At 40.6% G+C, this 18,645-nt stretch overlaps 1 protein-coding gene across 5 annotated transcripts; it reads left to right on the forward strand.

Annotated features, from left to right (window-relative positions):
- Positions 1 to 82: 82 nt before the first annotated feature.
- On the forward strand, positions 83 to 18,172 carry LOC148396385 (cyclic nucleotide-gated channel beta-1). Of its 5 annotated transcripts, none has more exons than XM_088379562.1 (39): positions 83 to 214; positions 1,024 to 2,185; positions 2,601 to 2,682; positions 2,972 to 3,002; positions 3,074 to 3,119; positions 3,203 to 3,293; positions 3,658 to 3,677; positions 3,753 to 3,858; positions 4,422 to 4,446; positions 4,789 to 4,873; positions 4,961 to 5,091; positions 5,204 to 5,267; positions 5,623 to 5,698; positions 5,800 to 5,824; positions 7,077 to 7,347; positions 7,713 to 7,862; positions 7,927 to 7,974; positions 9,210 to 9,280; positions 9,400 to 9,599; positions 9,769 to 9,796; positions 11,364 to 11,523; positions 11,643 to 11,660; positions 12,359 to 12,391; positions 12,557 to 12,655; positions 12,728 to 12,882; positions 12,947 to 13,147; positions 13,323 to 13,531; positions 13,701 to 13,751; positions 14,038 to 14,124; positions 14,209 to 14,273; positions 14,335 to 14,457; positions 14,568 to 14,709; positions 14,786 to 14,945; positions 15,193 to 15,290; positions 15,409 to 15,492; positions 15,763 to 15,881; positions 15,971 to 16,117; positions 16,829 to 17,027; positions 17,186 to 18,172. In XM_088379562.1, exons 3-39 carry the CDS (start codon positions 2,602 to 2,604, stop codon positions 17,387 to 17,389), a joined length of 3,903 nt encoding a protein of 1,300 aa, XP_088235688.1. In that variant the 5' UTR covers positions 83 to 214; positions 1,024 to 2,185; position 2,601; the 3' UTR covers positions 17,390 to 18,172. The 5 variants fall into 5 exon arrangements, with proteins under 5 accessions (XP_088235688.1, XP_088235689.1, XP_088235692.1 ...); XM_088379563.1 differs by having other exon boundaries at positions 111 to 214; positions 1,076 to 2,185; XM_088379566.1 differs by having other exon boundaries at positions 111 to 2,185; positions 12,947 to 13,077; positions 13,496 to 13,531.
- The last annotated feature ends 473 nt before the right edge of the window (positions 18,173 to 18,645 follow it).

The following is an 18,645-nucleotide window of genomic DNA, read 5'->3' on the forward strand; positions in this document are numbered from 1 at the left end:
CCCCCTTCCTCACATATGTTCGTTATTAACTGGAACGGTTTCTTTCCATCGCTTCTTCAGTGTGGATTATATTTTTCCACCACAAGAGAGAGCCCTTTCTCACAAGTGACATGGCAGGGCAATCAATTACGCTGTGCTTTGTACCAGACAAAATTAATAAATGTTTCATTTTAGATGGATCATCCAAGTAACCTGAGGCCTGTAAACATTTTTGGTAAGTGGATTTGATGTCTTACTGCTTCTCTTGTACACTATGGGCAGTTTTATGTTGCTTGACCTGCATCTCAGTTTTCAGTTATTTGTTATGATCGTCAAAGGTGTTTAATTTTTGTCCTTTATATTCGTTTATTCATTCATTTGTTCACAATGTTCTGATGTTTTTACAGTGCTGTTAGCTGGGGATCAATCCAAGTTGTATACTGCCCGGTCACTGGCGGCGTTATAAGGGGTTCCGCAAGGGCACTCTAACCCCCCTGGGTGCCAGAACAGAGAATTATTTTCTGGTTTATCCTCTGGAGCTTTTTTTCAGCATTTCCTCTTTAAGGATCATATGAATGAATATTTCGCAGCGTTTTCTGAAGAATTTTTGGGGTTTGTAAAAAAAAAAAATTAAGAAATCCCACAGCCTTATTAAGAAAACCATCCTATCTATGCCAGTGTGCCTGTTGTCCAAAATTAGCTAGGTGAGGGTGAAGTTGACCCGCAACACATAATGAAAACAAAAAGGCTGTTTGAATTTTTGTTATTGTTAAAAAAATCATTTTTAGTTTTGTTACATAGTATTCTGTGCTGTCTGTTTTGTGACGGCTGGTGTCCCTTCCTGCGTGACTTTGTGTCACAGTTAATCAGGATGAGCTCGTGTCACAGATCAGCCATTGCACCTCTAGTGGCTTTCTCTTTCTTCTGCTTTCTTTTTCTTCTCCTCACTGTTTTCACAACCACACAATTGCGTATGACTTCCTTTCGTCTTCTACTTATACGATAGAACATCCTAACATGAACTATGTCCTCCATATTATCCAGATGTTGAGTTAAGATTGAGGCCAGTGATGGTGCCATCTTCCCGTTCTCGCAGCTTATCCCCTGCTGAGCACATAATGGGATCTGCATCCTGCAACCTTATACTCCTCTTTCTCCTGCAAAGCACTGGAATCTTTCCAAGGTGACCTGCTGGACTTCAAGAAGGTCTTTCTACCTGACACACATGTATTTTTGCAAACTGCTTGTAAAAAATATGCATCATTAGAGTATAGTAGTTTAATTTAAAAAGTGTAACTCATATTACTGTATATAGAGTAAATATACACACAGAGTAAAACATATCATGATTAGCGCAAACAAAAAAACCTAACAGTCATCTTTTGGCGAAAGTTAAACATTACAGATAAAACAATAAACTGAATTTGATACAGAAATGAGAAGAGATTCCATCTGTTAAATGATTCCATTAAGATTTAAGGAGGTTAAACCAAATAATTTGAACATTTATAAGTCTTTTGCACATATACAGTATACTAAGCGCGTTGGCCTTTTGCTATGCACTTTATAGTTCCAATAGATGCAGAATTCATCTAACAAACTACTGGTTATGTAAGCCATGACCTATATTTTGTCAAATGTGTGTTAGCATTCCATCTGACAATTAATATGTAGTTTTTGATTTACTTGACGCAGACAAAGAAATTAGAGTACCTCATAGGAGCTAACGAGATTTGACTTCCTCATACTTTATATAGCTCATGGCTAGCCTGTTAGTAAAAGTCTCGCATCCCATTGAGGATAGGATGAGTTAACTAGTTACATGGGACAATAGTGCAGTAGACACAGCTCCAGGCCTATCCAATGGTCAATATAAAGAATGGCTGAAAGAAGAATTCATGAATAATACACAAAAGCCAATCCATAAAAAAGAAACTTGTGACAGGTGATTGAATTGGACACCCACAGCAACAGCTTCCCTGTTGAACGTAGCAACCATTTTCATTGCTTGGATCGGATGACGTCCTCGTCACACTTTACTCATCCTCAATCTGTTTTCGAGGCCCAGATTGGGCCTTAACCTTCAAGTGGTGCTCCTTAATCCAGTTAGCGTTGAGCAGTCGCTGTGGCAAATCCCCAGAGAGCTGCGTCGCACTGTGGATCTTGCAAACACCAGGGACATGATAGGCCACCTGTAGACCCTGAGGTAGGAAATGTTTACTTTGTTTGTAATATTGATGTTGATAATGATGATATTTAATGCACATACCAGACACTTAAGTATTTCACTAACCTGGTGCCCTGTTACAGACGTGGGATTATCCCAACATGCCACAATGGAGATATTACTCAGCACATGTGCAAATCTCTGAACCCTTCTTTCAATTTGAGACCAATTTTCTTCCGTCTGGGAAAGCAAGATTCTTCCTTTTCACCACTTTACTGCCTTTTTGTGCAGCATTTACATGATGTGAATAGAAGAAATAATAAAGTGAATACAGACGCAAACATCTCCTTAGCTGCACCCAAGGGCTCTCTGTCAGTCATCTTAATTGTGATCATTATCGTAATTGAATCTTGACAAAGGACTTGTGTGCTTGTGTGTGCGTGTGTTTCAATAGGATGTTCAACTGGGTGGTGAAAGTGGTCCCTCATCCCCCTGGACTTCCTCAAACAGATGCAGATATCAAGACGCCTGCTGGGGTAAACACGTACACACACATGAACACACTTAACTCTTGATGATGTCAGCATTTTCCATCTTCTTGCTCATAGCAAGTCAAAATTGACTAGCAAAACACAACTTTAATGATCTGAATACATTTAATAATCAGAATCTCTGGTAAACATCTGTAGCGAATTGAATACAGCTAGTTCGAACAAATTTTCATCCATAATGGGTGGTATAGATAAAGGAAAGTGAAAGACAGACACATTTTGAAACTCTTAAACGCATCTGCATTCACTCTAAACACTTTTCTCTCTGTCTCAGATTAAACAGGAACTCCCCAAAAACAGAGATGGTATGAATTCTATATCATGTTTAATTTCTTGTGTGGGTTATGATTATTCTAATACCAACTATTCAACACAGTCAAGGGTCCTCCACTGAAGGGTACAGGTGATGCTTCAGAAGACAGGTAAAGTTTTTCTTCAAGTCTCTCAACGCTTAGCAATTTGTGAGTGTATATATGCATATGCAGTTTTCACGACTGTTTCACAGCCAGTCCCAGGCCGGAGTCTTAGGTTGGCTGTCCAATAGCTTTGCAAGCACCCTGCCTCAGCCTGCCGGATCACTTCACCTCGACAACAAGGTGAGATGTTAAATACCATCCATTAATAGAAATGGATGATCTTTCAGTTGTACTGTTTTGATAAGACTAAAATGTTTACGCTAATGTTTGGGTAGACATGTCCTGCATCTTTTGGATTTTGCAATTCAAATGCCATTACTCCAATTCGAAAAAGAATTAGTGGATTCAATTTATATAGACTATGAACAGACTATCACAAACTGTTTGATAATCAAGCACATGTAGATGAAAACATCCCTGACAAATGTGGCATATATTTATTTGCATTACTACATGCATATCACAATCTGTTGTGTCAAAGAAGTGAAGCTATTCTGCCTGGTCATCATTCTACAAGTAATATATATTTTTTTCTCTCCACCAGTCTATTGGGGATGAAGAAAGGTAAAGTTTGAACCAGCAAGGTGCACATTCTGTGGCTGTTGCGAGAAGCTGAATATTTTGATGTCTGTGTCCCAGGTCGGGAATGATGGGATGGGTCACTCAAAGTCTGACAAAGGTGCTGCCACAGCCTGACGACAAGTACAGAGAAGACAACCATGACAACGAAGAGGAGCACACAGAGGTGAGATTAAAATGTGCACTTTTTCTCCCAGAAAATCAGAAATAAAAACAGCTTTATCCCATTTATTTTGTTGTATTATGTTGTATTATTATTTTACACCTCCATTTTTTTTTTTTTACGAGGGCGGTGGGGGTGATTTTTAAATTTTAAAGTGGATCAGTCTGACCTGCAACGTAAATGGAAGAACTTTAGAAGGGCTTTACCAATTAGGCAATTAACCTATAATTTAGTTGTGTCTGCAAAGTGTATGTGTTGTCCTCTTTGGTCTGACGACAGAGGAAAATGTAAAGAATGGCAACAATGGAAGTTATACTACATAAGCACCGACTGACAAAAAATCTGTTAAAATGACTTTATTTAGAATGACCTTATTTTTTATCATGCTACACTCACAAAATCCTTTTCACTCAAAACCTTTTTTAGAACATTGTAGCGCAGGTTAAAATTGTACAAGTGCATACAGCAGCATTGATCCAAGCCAACTAAACTCTTGACCATAAAAGTGATTTTCAAGATGTTATGATGATTAAAACAAGGGTGTGTTGTTTTTCTGTGTGTTACAGGTGTGTGAAATTGCAACAATGCCAGGTTAGTTTTGACTTTGTCAGTGCAATAGATTGATACAAGCGGTCTTCGTCCTTATGACCGTCTCAACATGAGTCATTTTGAGATTACGAGCGGTGTATATTATTTAGCACGAGAAGATATGCTAATTTATGGTCATACTCACTGTTGTCATTTGATTGTTTTAAATTTGTAGCTTGGTGTTTTTCATACAAATATTTATTTTAGGCAATTATAACTTAACTACTATGTTACGTTCAATTTAAAAAATAATAATAATTCTCCAATTAAATTTTATAATCATTTATACTCTAATGTCATTTGTTGAATACTTTTAAAGTAATTCTCCAGCACCCATGTGTCCAGATTTTGACCCACTCCCACACATCCCCGTCGTGGAAATGTTATCAGAAGAAGAGGCAGAGGAGAATGAGGAGGTGTTCCCCCCAAAGTGAGCATTAATCAGCTCTTCACGTACATTTGTACCCATCACGGCAACAACAGTTAACTTGACCATAATTGTTTTTGTCTGCTGTAGCGTGGTGACGTGGCTCAAGCAGAAGATCCCTCAGCCAGTTCTAATCCCCGCTAGTTCCGTGCCCATTGAGCCGAAAGTCAAAAAGACTCCTCGCTCATCTTTGGACAAAAGTACATACTTTACATTCCCTGGTGGGAGGACTCACATTTTGAACCTATTTGCGCGTTACATCTGACACCATGATTAGGAGGTCACTCACTTATTTTTATTTTTTTTCCCCATTTCATATCATTTCTGCTGCAGTTCTTTCTCCACCACCTGAATCTCTAAGTGGAATCACACTGGACACTGATAACAAGGCCTCAGGGTAGGTTGACCGCCTTTAATATCCTCCAGCATGCTTCATTTTGCCTTTTATATCCTTCCATTGTTTTTTTTGTTTTTTTACACTTTGTCCTCATATTCTTCTGTTTCTTTACACTCTTTGTTTTCATCTATTCATTTTTTTGCAGACTTCATTTCTAACGTCACACACCTTTTCTGCTTTACATACTGTACTTCTTGTTCTTTACTACTAGCTCATTATTTACTGGAGTTAACGCACACACCACAAAGTTTTATTTAAATCACATTAGTGTGTGATTACTCCCATTTAACATCAGTTTGAACGTGATAGGTTAAAGATGAATCACGGAGAGCTTGATGAGAGTGTTTCTCTTTAGGATGGTTGGCTGGTTTGTGTCAGGGCTTGGCTTGAAGCTCCCTCAGCCTGTTCTTCCACCCCAAAATGACGCTGAGGTAAGTTTTGACCCCCTCTTTTTTTGTTTTTGACCTCCTATCATGCATCTCTCAGTTCCTTCTTTGCACGTTGATTCTAACTTTGTGTGCTCTGCTCACAGGCCACAGCAGATGTTCTGAAGAAAGGTGAGTTGCACTTTGTACTTATACCCGGATTTAGACGATCTTTGTTAGCTCGATGGTTTCCTCAAAGCCACAATTCACAGTTCAGCTCAGCCAAGTGGTCCAGCATTAGTTGTATTTCTATTTTTCCCCCCCACAATAAGCAGTAAGGACGTTCGGAGCTTAACTCAGTGCCTCTTCTCCTTCTGTTTTAGGGGGGAAGGCGCTGCGAGCCCCTTGAACAGCAGGAGGAGACGGCTGGGGGACGTTAGCGTCCTCACGCGTACATAGAGACACTTATCAACACTTAGCACTAAGCTTTGTGGCACTACTGCAGCTTTTTAATTCACACGCAATGATACGACGCAAGGCAGCTGGAAAATGTAACAAGAATATTCAACTCACCTAACTGTACTCAATACGGTTCAATATGAATGTAAAGCATTTGTTGAAAATTATTTTATGTTCTCTACCATTCACGGCCGCTAAACCCACATTATAAAATCTTGTTTTGAAGACTAAATTGTCCGTAGTTGCGAGAATGTGAATGGTTGTTTGTCCATGCACATGAGCGCTGCAATTGGGCCCTGACCAGTTTAGGGTACACCCCGCCTCTCATCCAAAGTTGGCTGGCATAGGCTGGCCAGTGACCTTTGACACATGACACACTAAATACACTCCTAAAGCTTACGATTTATTATAAAAATTGAACTACATTTCGCACTCTTCTGACACAATAAATAAAATTCATGAATGCTTAATATTGTGGCAGCTATGCATATATTTCATCGTCTTATTTGTTGCACTACTTGAAAAGTATATTTTCATTTAAATCATGTTACATAATTAACCCTATTTATACTGAATGTTAGGAGTAATTACTGTCATATAAATACTGTATGTGAATTTCATTAGACAGTTTTGTGCATGTCCAATAATTTATAAGAAGAAATTAAATAAATAAGGTGTTTTGATGCACTTGATTTGTGTCTTTGGCCTTGAACTGTGAAATGTGGCATGTGGAGGACGTGTGGTTTTGTTGGTGGGGAAGTGAATCGTCCTTTCACTCTCTAATTAAAATAACAAGCGTGTTAACAAGCTGTCATGCAAATATCCCCGGGGGAATAAAAAGTCACTGCATAAGAAAGTGTGAGCCTTCTTGTTTGACTCACCTTATCTCACTGGCTGTGGATTTGAGAGCATTGCAAAAATGCGAAGAATTATTTTTCCACTATGTTCTCTTTCCATACAAAATGACTCTGCCGTTCTTTCTTAGCCTCTACCAAACTCAATCCTGACATGGTGTTAGAAGACGTGGATTCAGACAGCGAGGGCCACATGACCTCAACCCACACACAGCAGTGCATAGCACAAAGAAGTTCCTCCATGCACCAAAACAAGTGTGCTGAGTCACAGCAAGCATCCCACCCGGCTTTGGCTCCAATTCTTCAGGAGGATGCTGAGACCCAGACAGGCCGCTGGACACCGTTCATTGAAAGCATCAGGCGGGAGGCTGAGGATGTGGCCTTGGCCACCATGGAGGAACGGTAGGTTCTCATCAGGATCATTACTGTATATATTTTTTTTATTTAGACTAGTAAATTAGAGTTAGTGTGGTCTGATCAAACCTACCCATGAAAATTGTAAAATAATAAATAGGGTTGAAAGGAGACCTCAGAATAATCTGACGTTTTGGTGCATTGTTTTCGAAATAATAAAATGCCCGGATATATGTATGTCAATGACACGACTTCCAAAGTGAAGCATCTTGGATCCATTTTGAATCATGAACTTGATTGTTTAATATTTAATATGAAGGGTGGCCTTTTCAGAGACCCAACTATTTGTATGGACACAATTGATGCACAAGTTGGCTCCAACCAATGACATTTAGCACAAAATATTTGGTTAGTTTGCAGCAGGAGCGCATAGAGATGACCATCATGGCTGCAGAAGTGGCGAGACAGACAGCCGAGATGGCCGTAAGACAGCTGGCCAGCGAGGGCCAGTCCATCAAACTATCACTGGGGAGCCAAGAGATGCTGGAGGAACCCGACGCAGAGTATGTGTTCCTTTTCTTCAGCTTGTGTATAGTTGATACATGACCGTGCTCAATGTTTTTTCAGACTGCAAGTTTTAGAAGAAGAGACACCAGTGACTGGGCAAATCATTGTGTGAGTTCAACAAGGTTTAAAGCAAAGCTTCCATTCCAAATCCCATGAGTGTCTTGTTATGTGCTCTGTGCACATGCTGTCTCACTATCACAGCATCACACCCTAGCAACCGCAGCTTCCCTTGGCAACCGCCCTCCCCTTCTTGCCTTCCTCTGTCCCCATGGTTCCCACAGTAACCTGCACACCTGCTGCCGCTGTTCTGTTTGGCCTGACACACAAAGGGGAAAAGACAGACATAAAAAGGAATATATTGCTCCTTGCTTGGCTACATTTTAAGGAGATCTCTTTTAATAAGCTGCACTCTGATGCCTGATGGATTTTTTTATGAAAACAAATGCATCATGAACATTGGCAGATAGAGTGAGTATTACGTAAAACGTGAACATAGCCTCGTCGTCAATTGATGCTTACTTTCGAATCTTATAATAATATTTCCAAAATTCTATTCTAATATTCTATGACATGATATGGCTAAATAATTTGTGGCCACTGCAAATGGCACACTAATCCTGGCTAAAGGTAGTGTAAGTCCATGTCCACACACACACACACACACGCGCACACACACACACACACACACACACACACACATACACACACACACACACACTGCCTTACGTTATGTATGTACTAATTTGGATTTAATTATGATGAAGGCCGAGGGAGTTGTTTATCAGCATGGTTGCTATGGATCTGGAACCTTTGGAAAATTACATTTTAAATCGACTTTTAAAAATAGTTTTTAACAACCACAATTTATGAATGAACATTTATTAAGGGTGATATTATAAAACACAATTAGCAATGTCCCCAATGTCAAAAATAATTAGTAAATGATCCATCTGTCTGTCCATCCACAGCTAGAAATAAATACAAATACAAACAAAACAAGCAATACAACCAATGTAGTAAGCGATAGAGCTAGCAAATTTCTGTTTTCAACATGTGGACTGCACGGCACTCCCGGGATGACTTTAAAGGGAATGAGGGAAGCTGCTTCGATTGTCCACAAATCAAGTTTCTTGTTTTCACTCACGCAACGGCGCAAACGCCCATTTCTAAATGCATCGGCTGACAAAAATGCGACAAGAAAGAAAATTACACCAATTCCCACAGTTACAATGTCCTTTGCAGTAGACTTGCCCTGGGCACAAAAATAGGGCCCCATGTTTTTGTAATAGGGCTAAGACATAATGGGGCTTTTTAAATGAAAAAGTAATGCTTTTTACCTGCAGAAAAGAGGAGCTTCTTGCTGTTGAAGAGCAGGAAGAAAGCAACGCTGAGGAGGAAACCGTCATTGAAGAAGGTATAGAATAGCAGACATACAGTAATCCTAAATTGCACGACACACATTGGTCGGTAAAAAGACATCTTCACATATCATTTACATTGTATGATGACGGCAGTTTTTTAATTCCATCTAAGGAGAGCCGGAAAAGGAGGCAGAGCCACGAGGGATATCCCTGTCTCCCCCTCCGAGACCTGAACCAGTGAAGGTTTCTGAACCGGAGTGTGTTCAACAAGCAGTGGTCCAGAGCCGAGAAGAAGTTCCACAGGCTGAGCCTGTGACCCGGCAGCCACAGAAAGCTGACAAAGACATTCAAGGCACCAAGACTGACGAAAAAGTAACAAACACACATTCAATGTACATAAGTACCAAATTTGCAACAGTTTTAGCTCTATGAGAAACATACAGCAAATTTTCTTCTGGATATTCTTCCATCTTCATTTCCAATGCATTAAAAAATGAGGTGTCATCGAGCAAGATTGATTTGTATGCGTTGTCTTTTGCAGGAGGATGCCACTGAAGATGATTGTGGGGGTAAGTGGCGAGTATAGTCATTTGGGTGCGGCTCATTTTTACACCAATGTTGTGCTAGCAGATAGCAATGAACATCATTGATAGCATGCATTCGTAGCCCAACATTATTGCTGACAGTATATATCCTATGCACTTGTGTCCTATGTAGCGCCAGTAAGCTGTGATGCATTTAAGAGCTGCCTGATGCGCATCCCCCACACTTCCGAGTGCCTGGGCAATATCAACGCCTTCTTCAAAGAGAACGGCATCTCCCGTGCCAAGATCCCCCCCATGCCTACACTACCCGCCCAGCTGTCCGACATCACCAAGCATTTACCCTCTCTGCCGCCCGAGCTGCGCCAAGAGCTCTCTCAGATCCGACTCACGCAGGTTCCTCGTGACGTTGTCCGCAGTCTGAGCGAGCTCTTGCCCGCAGCCTCCACCGCCACCTCCTCGGTCAGCGCCGGTCTGACGGCGGCCTACCAGAGCTTGGCAAATATTCCTCAGAAGCTCTCCCAGTTTCCCAGCAGAACGCGGGAGTACCTCGGCAACATCCAGAGCCGCTTCAACAGCCTTATTCCTCAAGATGCCTAAGAAACGACAACAACAGCAAAAACAAAAGCAGGACTTGGAACTCAACGCTTTTGCTAGACAAGGCCCTCTCCCACCTTCGCGCCATCAACTCCGCTCCCGTTCCCCATCTCCGTCCTCGCCCAATGGCAGCACCCTTGACTTGCCAAATGTCCCCGCCTACCCCCGCCTGCCGCCGATTGTCAGCCCCCCGTCCAAGCAGCTCGACTCGCTGCCCCGCCAGCTTTCGGGTCTCTCTAACCCGGCCTTCTTCATTGAAGATGACTCACACATTTCGCCAATAAGACGCACAGGTGAATCAGTAGACCTCAAAATTGAGCTCCTTAAAGTTACTTTTGGACTAGGTTACTATAAAATGTAGGTTCATTGAAGCCCCTACAATAAGGATAAACACTATATAGAAAATGAACAGAGGGCTAGCCAAAATTTATTTCTAAACCAGCCTTTTGAAGAGTTCATCTGAAAAAAAAGCATAATGCTATTGTGTGGGATCAAAAAAAAAATCCAGAAACAGACACTTTCACCAGAAGAAAATTGTCTGGCATCCATCTTTGTACTTCTACTGCACACCTCTGTTGTATTATAACTGGATTTATATTTATGTTCAATTTTTTCTGCCTTAATGACATCAACTTGTCTTGTTTCAGCTCATTCGGCCATATCTCAAATTACCAAACATAATTCCAAAATGATGTTGTGAATTTGTATCGATGAACTCTTCAAACCATCTTTTTAATGTTTTGATACTGCTTTAGCTCCTTCATACTGGTCTAGAGGAGACATTTTGGATTTAGTGAGGGTGGCTCATTTGAACGGGATGTTCCAGATCCTTTATTAGATGAGCTATCAGAATACAATTATAGATGACCTAATTCAGAGGTGCTCGAGTATTCCTTTCCAATCAGCTCTGCTTTTGGCCTGCTTTGCTATGAGCATTTGTGTGCAAATCTTTCTCTTGGCTCTCCTTTTTAACATCTTTCTCTGAAAACTTCCACAGAAAGTTCTCGACTCAACCTCCGTCCAGCAGTCAATATCGAGGATGTCGACTCGCACTGCGAGAGCGCCGCAGAGAGGAAAGTGGAGCAACTCCTCACCCCGCAGGATCCGAAACTAACAACCCTGACTGTCCCCGTCACCCCAGCAGGAGGGCGACCAAGGTAAAACTTTTTTTTGTTAAATACTGATATTTATGCAATCGTGGCACTTGGGGGCGGGGCATCTTTATGATAAAAAATATGAACTTTTTGTATGTTTTTATCTCTCTATTTTGCATCAGCAGCAAAGGAGATAAAGAGTAAGAAGGTTGCATGGAGTGTTTGGATTGTAGTGTTTGTTGGCTCTCTGCAATGTATGTGCAATCAATGTATTCCTGCAGTGTGTGTGCTAGCTGCACACGAATGCATCACTGTTTGCTTATCTGCAAGTGAAACATTTCTGTCCACAATCAAATGATAAGCAAATCATGGGATTTCATTTTTTGGCGCAATGGTTGGAATGAAATGCTTCACATTTTCCTGTTGTGTAAATTGTCTCTTCCGCCCTCTACTGTCCCTTCTCCTGTAATGCTGTATTTGGTTTACTAAGTGTCCTGCAGATCTCATTGGGTTACTTTAAACAATATGTTTACATCTTTAAACAATATGGTTAAAGTGAAAAAGACAAACAAAACGTTAAGGTTCAGGTGAAATTCTAAAAAAACATAGCAACACCCGTGATTTTTGCAGAACACAATTTTGTTGTGATGTTTTAGTTTGTTAGAATGACTTGTAAAGCATCTTGTGCTGTTGTTGTCATTTGTTGTGATTGTGAGTCCGGAAAAAAGTCCCATTGTGATATTAGCCACTATTGATCAGCATAAAGAGGCAAAAGTCAATAAACGGATGTGTCAGCCCTGCATTTTGGCGACTTTTTATCCTTATTTGATTTTTGTCTCTGGATTTTTTCACACTCTCATTACTGTTTCTCAATCTTTGCTCCAATCATGTACATTAGTGGAGGAAATCGTAGGACTGTCCGCACAACAATGTAAGACCTTTGATGATCCACCTTTCTCCTCTTCCATTTGTTTTCTCTTTGCGCTGTATGGTCCACTTCCCGTTGCTCCCTCCCACTCATTTCCATCCATCACAGTGTCTTACAGTGTCATAGTATGAAACAATAACTAAACAATTTCTAACTATTCTCATGTAGTAGGAAGCTGCAATCTCAAAGTGAAGATGATGAGGAGGAAGCAGGCATTCCAATCAGAGCCTGGGCCAGCCAGTCCAGCATCCACAGCTCCGATGACCCGTGAGTACCAAACAAACACGGTCGATAATGTAGCAGGCGTCCCCATGATGACATGCCTCGATAATTTTGAAGCTTGCGAGAACGTCCGTCATCGTCTGCCAGTCAGACCAGCACAGTGGTCAATGAGCGTCTTCAGGAGCTGGTCCGCATGTTTAAAGAGAGGACAGAGAAGGCGAAAGAGAAACTCATAGACCCTGACAGCTCTGACGAGGACAGCATCATCCCCTGTGAGTGTGACATCAAAGTGTGACCCCCAGCATTCTTCGCTCATGACCTGTGTCCCTTCGCCAGCTCCTCAAAAGGCCCCAGCGCTGCACCCCGCTCCCAATACGCAACGTGTGGACAAGAACGTTTCCGAGGAGCCCCCTGGGCCTTCAGGAGGAGGAGCCGACAGTGAGCCAGAGGAGATGTCCGAGCGGCAGGTGAAATCCCCTCGACGGACACGAGCCTTTGTGCGCTTCCGCTTCCCCGCCAGCATCGACCCTTTCACCAGTGAGGATGACCCCGCTCCCTACTTCCTCACCACCATTGTTCCTCAATGCATTATTAGCATGCTTTAGCTTAGCATTGGCAAAAGTTCCAAAACAAGATCCTGCTTCTTTGTAATGTCATGATTTTTTGTCTCAATCTCTCCGAGCATCTTCCTTATGTGCATCTTTCCCCCCAGATTTAATGTATGTCCTGTGGATGTTCTTGGTATCTCTGGCGTGGAACTGGAATGTTTGGTTTATCCCAGTGCGTTGGGCTTTCCCCTACCAGACACCAAGCAATATTTATTACTGGCTACTGACTGATTACCTTTGTGACCTTATTTACATCCTGGACATCACCGTCTTCCAGCCACGTCTGCAATTTATCCGAGGAGGGGACATAGTTGTGAGTGCCAAAAGATTCCCTAATTAATTCCTATCTCATGGCAAAAATTAATTTCAATTCATTCAAAAATTGCACTTGATTATGTTCTGAGTCAGCCGTGATTTTTTTTTATTTATTTTTTTAATCATCTCCAATGTTTGTAATTGCATATGTTGTCTTTTCTGAACAGTGCGACACAAAAGAAATGAGAAAGAATTACATGAAATCCAAACGTTTTAAGGTAAGTTTATTTGTTAAGACAGTGTGCTTAGTCATAATGGGCTTTGTGTATTTGTCCGAATATATATGCAATAGAGATGCATCGATTAATCAACAACTAATTGATTAATCGACAACTCATTAATTGGCAACAAAAGTAATGGTTCAGCAAAAGGAGGAACATTTCCATTAATTTCTCACAATAATGTATAATTATACAGAGAAACTCTGAACACTTGACATCAAAATTAATTATGAATATTATATTTTTTGAATGATATTCATTGCATTTAATATGTGTTTTTCAGTTTGATGTGGCTAGTCTTGTTCCACTGGAGCTCTTCTATTTCAAAACTGGCATCAACCCTCTCCTGCGCCTGCCCCGGTTACTCAAGGTGAGTATTGTCCTGTTAAAAAAAAAAAAATTATGGACAAGAATTGTACTGAGATTAATAGTGTTTTCTATTCATGCTCACTAGCTCAACTCATTCTTTGAATTTAATGAGCGTTTAGAGGCTATCCTGACCAAAGCCTACGTCTACAGGTAAGCTGTCATGATCTCATTGTTAGTCTTCAGCTTAAAAGTCTTATCTTTTGTGTTTCAGGGTGGTCCGGACCACCACGTATCTCCTCTACTGTCTCCACTGCAACGCCTGCCTCTACTACTGGGGCTCTGCCTTCAAAGGACTGGGTTCCACTAAGTGGGTGTATGACGGCAAAGGCAACAGGTTGGTGAAATTGATGTTGCATGTTTCATTTGGCTTTGCAGATGAGAGACAGCAACCAAATACGTTAAGTTGATGCAATCCTTGCTTCCTGGAATGTCTTTTCTCCACAGTTACATTCGCTGTTACTATTTTGCGGTGAAGACCCTCATCACTATCGGGGGGTTGCCAGATCCCACGACCCTATTTGAGATCGTCTTTCAGCTCATCAACTACTTTGTGGGAGTCTTTGTCTTTTCTATCATGATTGGGCAGGTATGTTAAAAAAACAAAAACAAAGTAGCAATACAAAGGTATAAAATGAAGGCATTTTTTTTTCTCCCCCACTCAGATGCGAGACGTCGTTGGGGCAGCCACAGCTAGTCAGACAAATTACCGTACCTGTATGGACAACACCATTAAATACATGTCTTCGTATCGCATCCCCAAAGATGTCCAGAACAGAGTCAAAACCTGGTACAACTACACTTGGCAGTCACAAGGCATGCTGGGTAAGATCAGGAGACCTTCAAATCACATATAAATTCAGACCGCTGTCTATTAACCCCAGGCTAATGATATAGCCAAAATATTAGAAATAGCTTTCAATATGATGACTGCACAACAATATTGAAGATGTTTTAAATGAATACAATCAAAAATTGACCATTGTTAAATTTGTAAGGCACAATTTTGAATCACTTTGGATTATTATGCTATGATATACTAATCGATGTTCTAACACTGTCCACCATTCAGACGAGCAGGAGCTGCTGACTCAGTTGCCAGATAAGATGCGTCTGGACATCGCCATTGATGTCAATTACTCCATCATCAGCAAAGTCCCTCTCTTTCAGGTCGAAGCCTTTCAGGTTTTTTTTTTTGGATTGGTGGTTGTGTGTCATAGCAATAGAAATAAATCCCATGCAACAGTCCAACCCATAAATCTAAGTTAAGTGTGATTCTTTTTGACAGGGTTGTGATCAACAGATGATCTTTGACATGTTAAAGAGCCTACGCTCAGTTGTTTACCTGCCAGGGGATTATGTCTGCAAAAAGGTGCGTTTTGCAGGGGTTTCCAAACATATGGGAACCTTTTCAGAAAATGACTTGGAATATTAATGAATAATGGCTTCCGTGTAATTTCCAACATTTGAATTTGTTGGAAGCAACTGCATGTGGCAGCTAGGTGTGTCTCAATTGTGAATGTTTTTCTGTCTTTACGTGTCGTGTGATTGGCAGGAGATTCCGAGATTTCTTTCTCGGGTTAAGGCTCCGACTGTTGCTTAATACTTTTCAGTATTTTCCTCTTACCACGTTCCTCCTCAGGGAGAGGTCGGTCGGGAGATGTACATCATCAAAGCAGGGGAAGTGCAGGTGGTTGGTGGACCGGATGGGAAGACAGTTTTTGTCACTCTTGGTGCTGGCTCCGTCTTTGGCGAGATTAGGTAAAGATGTTTTGAATGTGCTTTAAAAGACGCAAGCGTGTATTTATTCATCTATTATATCAACCCTTCTGTCTCACTTTGATTGGCAGTTTACTCGCAGTGGGCGGGGTAAACAGGCGCACGGCTAACGTGATCGCTCACGGCTTTGCCAACCTTTTCATCTTGGACAAGAAAGACCTGAACGAGATTTTGGTCCACTATCCTGAATCCAAGAAACTGCTGCGTAAGAAAACCAGGTATGCAAAAGATGGGTCAGACAGAAGTATACACTTGCCCATTACATTTAATGGAAGTGACAATGGGCATATTTTACTGAGAACCATCAATTCATTTTTGTCCTCTGTAGAGGATGTCTGCTTTTTCTGGGTATTTGTGGTCCGTATCTGAAGCCACACAGTGTTAGTTCCTGTTGGCCCTTACAGACGCCATAACCGAGTCCTGATGTCCTCTCAAAAGGACATATTGTAAAAAATAAATACAAAATAAAATAATAAATAAATAAAAACATGTTTTGCCGTTTTTTTTTTTTTTACTGCATAAATTTTTTCCCACCCCTAAGAATTACGTGGTGTAAAAAAAATTAAATTCAAAAACTTTGTTTTCTCTGGGTCTCAGGAAGATAATAGGTCCTTATTCTGCTTCCATTTCTTCTACTTTTTTGACAGTTGGCAAGTACTTTTGTTGCTTTGCTGCCACCTTCTTTAGCATGCTATAAGTATTCATAAAAAATATTAGCCAATAAAAGATATTGCCAGAAAATACACAATTAGAAAACAAAGATTTTGGGTGCCAGTCAGAGCTTTAATTTTAATTTCTACATGTAGGACCTGAGTACAGGGCCAGTCCAACTGTGAAAAAAAGTGCAACTAATCTAAAGAAAAAAATTCTTCCTGTGCTGTAAGTCAAACATGCTTTTTCCATATTCTTTCATCATTCTTTCCCCACAGGAAGATGCTCACCAAGGAGAAGAAACCTGATCCCAAAGAGGAAGCCAAGGGGCCTACCAAGGTCCAGGTCACTCCTGTAAGGCCAGAGACTCCCAAGCTGCTAAGAGCGGCCTTAGAGATGACTGAGAAAGCCACTGGACTCAAAGGAGCCATGGCTCAAGTTAAAGACAAGACCAACAAGTCTAGCGTCTCCCTGCAGGTCGACACCGTATTAATACCGTGTTTCGTAATTTATACCGTATTTTGATTCAATCCAAATGGTTTCACCTCGTTTTAAATTTTCAGTGGCGTCTTAGGGTATAGTGACACGATGAAAATGTTTTGAGACGACTAAAATGTTTCTCTGCTCTCTTCCAGGCATCCATCTCGTCACTGCTTCCATCCCCTGTCTCCACGCCCTCAGTCACTCCCGCCAGCTCCACCACGTTTCTCTCCACATTTGCCTGCTTCAACGACAACTCGGATATGTCGCTCTCTCTCACGGAGGACGGGCTGCCAGTGGATCACAGACAGGAGTGTGAGCGAGAGGAGGAAGAGGAGGAGGGTGGGATAAAGGTGTGATGGTAATAAGAACTGTTGGTCAAGTCAACAAACAAATGTCATGCTGGTGCACACAAAGGTCAACTTTGAGGGCTTATGATTGACAGTAGAGGGCATGCTGGAGGGGGAAAGATAAAGGACAAAAACTACGCCATATCCTCTTTACAATGCAGTTTATTCAGATAATTCTACCATGTGTTGGCAGATGAATCCCAATACTTTCAAACTGTTTTTAGTCCACTTCACTGAGCTGCATCATTATTTGGCCAGTACATGAGCAACAACCAATGTCTTCTTTTTTCCAATATGGTATTTGTTTTTGCTGTTGTTGAAAAGTAAATGTTTACATTTTTTTTTGTTAATTCAAGTTTGCCTTACTTTGATTTTGTGTTGATGTCAATAGCTTGCACAGCTAGAGTTTTATTTTCTTAGGTGATATACAAAAACAAGTATGCATGTATATGAACATAACTTTCACCATATAAAATGAGGCTTTGAGATACTATTCATTTTTTGATTTGTAAAATAATGTGTGTATGATTGTTTTTGGAAGGATGTCCAATGTTAATGTTTAAATGGATATGTCATTTAATGTGAATATTTATTGTATAGATGCTTTAATTAATACAGTGACAGACCAGTTTAAAAAGCAGATTTCAATCATTGTAAATTATTACTCATTGGAGTGTCTGCATATCATCGTCATTGTCGTCATCATCATCATTATATCATTCACATCACATGTATGTATATCATGTATGATTGTCTTACCTTCTAATTAAACATATTCAGCTTTTATTGTCACTCTGCTATCATTCAAACCATTTGTGTGTGTTTGAAACCACAAACCACTATTGTTTTAATTTAATTCTCAAGTTTTTAACTATATTTAAAGATTAATGGTGTTAATTAAGCCAAGGCGTGTACCAGTGCAAGATTTCAGTTTCTTTTGCACCCAAAACCACAGGTAAAGAGAAAATAACGTTTGCAGAGTACATATGGACTGCTTGTGTGGTTGCACTGTATTTACTTACTTACCTCTATCTAGTGACGGTTTAAAAAAAAAAATCACCTTAAATCCTGCAAAAAAAAAAAAAAAACTTTAACTTGTGTTTTTTTCCTTATCAGCAAAGAAAGATATTCACTGCTATTATTTCTGGGGAAGGTGATGCCGGGGAAAACGAAGGAAAAACAGTTTCACACCTTGATAACAGAATTCGTTTTAAATTATGTGATTGTCATTAATTTTTTGTTTTTTGCAAACAAAGGGGAAAATT

The sequence above is a fragment of the Syngnathus floridae genome, chromosome 6, assembly GCF_059516105.1.
Source record: "Syngnathus floridae isolate MCC-2025c chromosome 6, RoL_Sflo_1.0, whole genome shotgun sequence".
Classification (NCBI taxonomy): Eukaryota; Metazoa; Chordata; class Actinopteri; order Syngnathiformes; family Syngnathidae; genus Syngnathus; species Syngnathus floridae.

Excerpts from the sequence above, each read along its gene's own strand:
- LOC148396385 (XM_088379562.1), top strand. The coding sequence starts at position 2,602 with ATGTTCAACTGGGTGGTGAAAGTGGTCCCTCATCCCCCTGGACTTCCT. Across the intron at positions 5,699-5,799 it reads CACCCCAAAATGACGCTGAG|GCCACAGCAGATGTTCTGAA; the intron begins GTAAGTTTTGAC and ends CTCTGCTCACAG. Across the intron at positions 12,392-12,556 it reads AGGACTGTCCGCACAACAAT|TAGGAAGCTGCAATCTCAAA; the intron begins GTAAGACCTTTG and ends ATTCTCATGTAG.